Source organism: Pristiophorus japonicus, chromosome X (genome assembly GCF_044704955.1).
Source record: "Pristiophorus japonicus isolate sPriJap1 chromosome X, sPriJap1.hap1, whole genome shotgun sequence".
Taxonomy (NCBI): Eukaryota; Metazoa; Chordata; class Chondrichthyes; family Pristiophoridae; genus Pristiophorus; species Pristiophorus japonicus.
Genome location: NC_092010.1, coordinates 10,026,362 through 10,032,425, shown reverse-complemented (window position 1 = coordinate 10,032,425; position 6,064 = coordinate 10,026,362). Strand labels below are relative to the sequence as shown.

General features: G+C 52.1%; 1 protein-coding gene across 1 annotated transcript; it reads right to left on the bottom strand.

Annotated features, from left to right (window-relative positions):
* Positions 1 to 3,362: 3,362 nt before the first annotated feature.
* Positions 3,363 to 5,617, bottom strand: LOC139240803 (putative per-hexamer repeat protein 5). The gene is made up of 3 exons (XM_070869280.1): positions 5,192 to 5,617; positions 3,881 to 4,873; positions 3,363 to 3,683 (listed from the first exon to the last, which is right to left on the bottom strand). The coding sequence occupies exons 1-3, from the start codon at positions 5,615 to 5,617 to the stop codon at positions 3,363 to 3,365; spliced, it is 1,740 nt and encodes a 579-aa protein (XP_070725381.1).
* Between the last annotated feature and the right edge of the window lie 447 nt (positions 5,618 to 6,064).

Here is a 6,064-nt window from a genome sequence, read left to right as displayed (position 1 = left end):
GTGTGACCACCAGTGTACATGTGATCACCAGTGTACGTGTGAGCAGTGGTGTGCGTGTGAGCACCAGTGTACATGCGATCACCAGTGTACATGTGAGTGCCAGTATACACGTGAGCACCAGTGCATGTGTGAGCAGTGGTGTACATGTGAGCAGTGGTGTATGTGTGAGCTCCAGTGTATGTGTAAGCACCAGTGTATGTGTAAGCAGCTGTGTACGTGTGAGTGCCAGTGTACGTGTGAGCAGTGGTGTAGGTGTGAGCACCAGTGTACGTGTAAGCACCAGTGTATGTGTAAGCAGCTGTGTACATGTGAGCAGCAGTGTACGTGTGATCACCAGTGTATGTGTGAGCAGCTGTGTACGTGTGAGCACCAGTGTACGTGTGAGCAGCGGTGTATGTGTGAGCACCAGTATACGTGTGAGCACCAGTGTAATTGTGAGCGCCAGTATACGTGTGAGCACCAGTGTACGTGTGAGCAGCAGTGTATGTGTGAGCACCAGTGTATGTGTGAGCACCAGTGAACGTGTGAGCACCAGTGTACGTGTGAGCGCCAGTGTGGGTGTGAGCACCAGTGTACATGTGAGCGCCAGTGTACATGTGATCAGCAGTGTACGTGTGAGCAGCAGTGTACGTCTGAGCACCAGCGTATGTGTGAGCAGTGGTGTATGTGTGAGCACCAGTGTACGTGTGATCACTAGTGTAATTGTGAGCACCAGTGTATGTGTGAGCAGTGGTGTACATGTGAGCACCAGTGTACGTGTGAGCACCAGTGTACGTGTGAGCACCAGTATACGTGTGAACACCAGTATACGTGTGAGCAGCGGTGTACATGTGAGCACCGGTGTACGTGTGAGCGCCAGTGTACGTGTGAGCACCAGTGTACATGTGAGCGCCAGTGTACGTGTGAGCACCAGTGTACATGTGAGCAGTGGTGTACGTGTGAGTGCCAGTGTACTTGTGAGCACCTGTGTACATGTGAGCAGTGGTGTATGTGTGAGCAACAGTGTACGTGTGAGCACCAGTGCATGTGTGAGCAGTGGTGTACATGTGAGCAGTGGTGTATGTGTGAGCACCAGTGTACGTGTAAGCACCAGTGTATGTGTAATCAGCTGTGTACGTGTGAGTGCCAGTGTACGTGTGAGCAGTGGTGTAGGTGTGAGCACCAGTGTACGTGTGAGCACCAGTGTACGTGTGAGCAGCGGTGTATGTGTGAGCACCAGTGTACGTGTGAGCACCAGTGTAATTGTGAGCGCCAGTATACGTGTGAGCACCAGTGTACGTGTGAGCAGTAGTGTATGTGTGAGCACCAGTGTATGTGTGAGCACCAGTGAACGTGTGAGCGCCAGTGTGGGTGTGAGAACCAGTGTACCTGTGAGCGCCAGTGTACGTGTGAGCAGCGGTGTACATGTCAACACCAGTGTACGTGTGAGCACCAATGTACGTGTGATCACCAGTGTATGTGTGAGCACCAGTGTACATGTGATCACCAGTGTACGTGTGAGCAGCAGTGTACGTCTGAGCACCAGAGTATGTGTGAGCAGTGGTGTGCATGTGTGCACCAGTGTACGTGTGATCACCAGTGTAATTGTGAGCACCAGTGCACGTGTGAGCAGTGGTGTACGTGTGAGCACCAGTGTATGTATGAGCAGTGGTGTATGTGTGAGCACCAGTGTACGTGTGATCACCAGTGTAATTGTGAGCAGCAGTGCACATGTGAGCAGTGGTGTACATGTGAGCACCAGTGTACGTGTAAGCACCAATGTATGTGTGAGCACCAGTCTACGTGTGAGCACCGGTGTACGTGTGATCGCCAGTATACGTGTGAGCACCAGTGTATGTGTGAGCACCAGTGTATGTGTGAGCACCAGTGTACGTGTGAGCGCCAGTGTGTGTGTGAGCACCAGTGTACATGTGAGCGCCAGTGCACATGTGATCACCAGTGTACGTGTGAGCAGCAGTGTACGTCTGAGCACCAGAGTATGTGTGAGCAGTGGTGTATGTGTGAGCACCAGTGTACGTGTGATCACCAGTGTAATTGTGAGCACCAGTGTACATGTGAGCAGTGGTGTACATGTGAGCACCAGTGTACGTGTGAGCACCAGTGTACGTGTGAGCACCAGTATATGTGTGTGCATCAGTGTACGTGTGAGCAGCAGTGTACGTCTGAGCACCAGAGTATGTGTGAGCAGTGGTGTATGTGTGAGCACCAGTGTACGTGTGATCACCAGTGTAATTGTGAGCACCAGTATACGTGTGAGCGTCAGTGTTCGTGTGAGCACCAGTGTACGTGTGAGCGCCAGTGTGGGTGTGAGCACCAGTGGACGTGTGAGCGCCAGTGTACGTCTGAGCAGCGGTGTAAGTCTGTGCAACGGTGCATGTGTGAGCACCTGTGTACGTGTGAGCGCCAGTGTACGTTTGAGCACCCGTGTACGTGTGAGCACCCTTGTCCATGTGAGCAACGGTGTACGTATGAGCAGTGGTGTACGTGTGAGCACCAGTGTACGTGTGAGCACCAGTGTACGTGTGAGTGCCAGTGTACTTGTGAGCACCTGTGTACATGTGAGTAGTGGTGAATGTGTAAGCACCAGTGTACGTGTGAGCACCGGTGTACATGTCAACACCAGTGTACGTGTGAGCACCAGTGTGTGTGTGGACACCAGTCTATGTGTGAGTGCCAGTGTACGTGTGAGCACCAGTGTACATGTGATCACCAGTGTACGTGTGAGCACCAGTGTACGTTTGAGCACCAATGTGCATCTGATCAGCAGTGTACATGTGAGCACCAGTGTACATGTGATAACCAGTGTACGTGTGCGCACTAGTGTACATGTCAACACCAGTGTACGTGTGAGCACCAGTGTGTGTGTGGACACCAGTCTATGTGTGAGTGCCAGTGTACGTGTGAGCACCAGTGTACATGTGATCACCAGTGTACGTGTGAGCACCAGTGTACGTTTGAGCACCAATGTGCATCTGATCAGCAGTGTACATGTGAGCACCAGAGTACATGTGATAACCAGTGTACGTGTGCGCACTAGTGTACGTGTGAGCGCCAGTGTACGTGTGAGCGCCAGTATATGTGTGAGCACCTGAGTATATGTGTGAGCACTACTGTACATGTGATCACCAGTGTACGTGTGAGCACCAGTGCACGTGTGAGCAGTGGTGTAAGTGTGAGCACCAGTGTACATGTAAGCACCAATGCACGTGTGAGCAGCTGTGTACGTGTGAGCAGCAGTGTACGTCTGAGCACCAGTGTATGTATGAGCAGTGGTGTGTGTGAGCACCAGTGCACGTGTGAGCACCAGTGTACGTGTGAGCACCAGTCTATGTGTGAGCACCAGTGTACGTGTGATCACCAGTTTAATTGTGAGCACCAGTGTACGTGTGAGCACCAATGTACATCTGATCACCAGTGTACGTGTGAGCACCAGTGTACCTGTGGGCACCAGTGTATGTGTGCGCACCAGTGTACATGTGAGCGCCAGTGTACGTGTGAGCACCAGTGTACATGTGAGCAGTGGTGTACGTGTGAGTGCCAGTGTACTTGTGAGCACCTGTGTACATGTGAGCAGTGGTGTATATGTGAGCAACAGTGTACGTGTGAGCACCAGTGTACGAGCGAGCAGTGCTATACGTGTGAGCACCAGTGTACGTGTGAGCACCAGTGTACATGTGAGCACCCTGTATGTGTGAGCACCAGTATACTTGTGAGCACCAATGTACGTGTGATCACCAGTGTATGTGTGGAGCACCAGTGTACGTGTGATCACCAGTGTACATGTGATCACCAGTGTACATGTGAGCACCAGTATACACATGAGCACCAGTGTATGTGTGAGCAGTGGTGTACAAGTGAGCAGTGGTGTATGTGTGAGCACCAGATACATGTGAGCACCAGTGTACGTGTGACCACCAGTGTACGTGTGAGCACCAGTGTATGTGTGAGTGCCGGTGTACGTGTGAGCAGTGGTGTGCTTGTGAGCACCAGTGTACATGCGATCACCAGTGTACATGTGAGCGCCAGTATACACGTGAGCACCAGTGCATGTGTGAGCAGTGGTGTACATGTGAGCAGTGGTGTATGTGTGAGCACCAGTGTACGTGTAAGCACCAGTGTATGTGTAAGCAGCTGTGTACGTGTGAGTGCCAGTGTACATGTGAGCAGTGGTGTAGGTGTGAGCACCAGTGTACGTGTAAGCACCAGTGTACGTGTAAGCAGCTGTGTACGTGTGAGCAGCAGTGTACGTGTGATCACCAGTGTATGTGTGAGCACCAGTATATGTGTGAGCACCAGTGTACGTGTGAGTAGCGGTGTATGTGTGAGCACCAGTGTACGTGTGAGCACCAGTGTACGTGTGAGCACCAGTGTACGTGTGAGCAGTGGTGTATGTGTGAGCACCAGTATATGTGTGAGCACCAGTAAACGTGTGAGCGCCAGTGTGGGTGTGAGAACCAGTGTACGTGTGAGCGCCAGTGTATGTGTGAGCAGCGGTGTACATGTCAACACCAGTGTACGTGTGAGCACCAATGTACATGTGATCACCAGTGTACGTGTGAGCACCAGTGTACATGTGATCACCAGTGTACGTGTGAGCAGCAGTGTACGTCTGAGCACCAGAGTATGTGTGAGCAGTGGTGTACATGTGAGCACCAGTGTACGTGTGATCACCAGTGTAATTGTGAGCACCAGTGCACGTGAGAGCAGTGGTGTACGTGTGAGCACCAGTGTATGTATGAGCAGTGGTGTATGTGTGGGCACCAGTGTACGTGTGATCACCAGTGTAATTATGAGCACCAGTGCACGTGTGAGCAGTGGTGTACGTGTGAGCACCAGTGTACGTGTAAGCACCAATGTACGTGGGAGCACCAGTCTACGTGTGAGCACCAGTGTGCGTGTGATCGCCAGTATACGTGTGAGCACCAGTGTATGTGTGAGCACCAGTGTATGTGTGAGCACCAGTGTACGTGTGAGCGCCAGTGTGGGTGTGAGCACCAGTGTACATGTGAGCGCCAGTGTACATGTGATCACCAGTGTACGTGTGAGCAGCAGTGTACGTCTGAGCACCAGAGTATGTGTGAGCAGTGGTGTATGTGTGAGCACCAGTGTACGTGTGATCACCAGTGTAATTGTGAGCACCAGTGTATGTGTGAGCAGTGGTGTACGTGTGAGCACCAGTGTATGTATGAGCAGTGGTGTATGTGTGTGCACCAGTGTACGTGTGAGCACCAGTGTACGTGTGAGCACCAGTATACGTGTGAGCATCAGTGTACGTGTGAGCACCAGTGTACGTGTGAGTGCCAGTGTGGGTGTGAGCACCAGTGGACGTGTGAGCGCCAGTGTACGTCTGAGCAGCGGTGTAAGTCTGTGCAACAGTGTATGTGTGAGCACCTGAGTACGTGTGAGTGCCAGTGTACGTGTGAGCACCCGTGTACGTGTGAGCACACTTGTCCATGTGAGCAACAGTGTACGTATGGGCAGTGGTGTACGTGTGAGCACCAGTGTACGTGTGAGCACCAGTGTACGTGTGAGTGCCAGTGTACTTGTGAGCACCTGTGTCCATGTGAGCAGTGGTGAATGTGTAAGCACCAGTGTACGTGTGAGCACCGGTGTACATGTCAACACCAGTGTACGTGTGAGCACCAGTGTGCGTGTGGACACCAGTCTATGTGTGAGCGCCAGTGTACGTGTGAGCACCAGTGTACATGTGATCACCAGTGTACGTGTGAGCACCAGTGTACGTGTGAGTACCAATGCACATCTGATCAGCAGTGTACATGTGAGCACCAGTGTACATGTGATAACCAGTGTACGTGTGCGCACTAGTGTACGTGTGAGCACCAGTGTACATGTGAGCGCCAGTATATGTGTGAGCACCAGTGTACATGTGATCACCAGTGTACGTGTGAGCACCAGTGCACGTGTGAGCAGTGGTGTAAGTGTGAGCACCAGTGTACGTGTAAGCACCAATGCACGTGTGAGCAGCTGTGTACGTGTGAGCAGCAGTGTACGTCTGAGCACCAGTGTATGTATGAGCAGTGGTCTGTGTGAGCACCAGTGTACG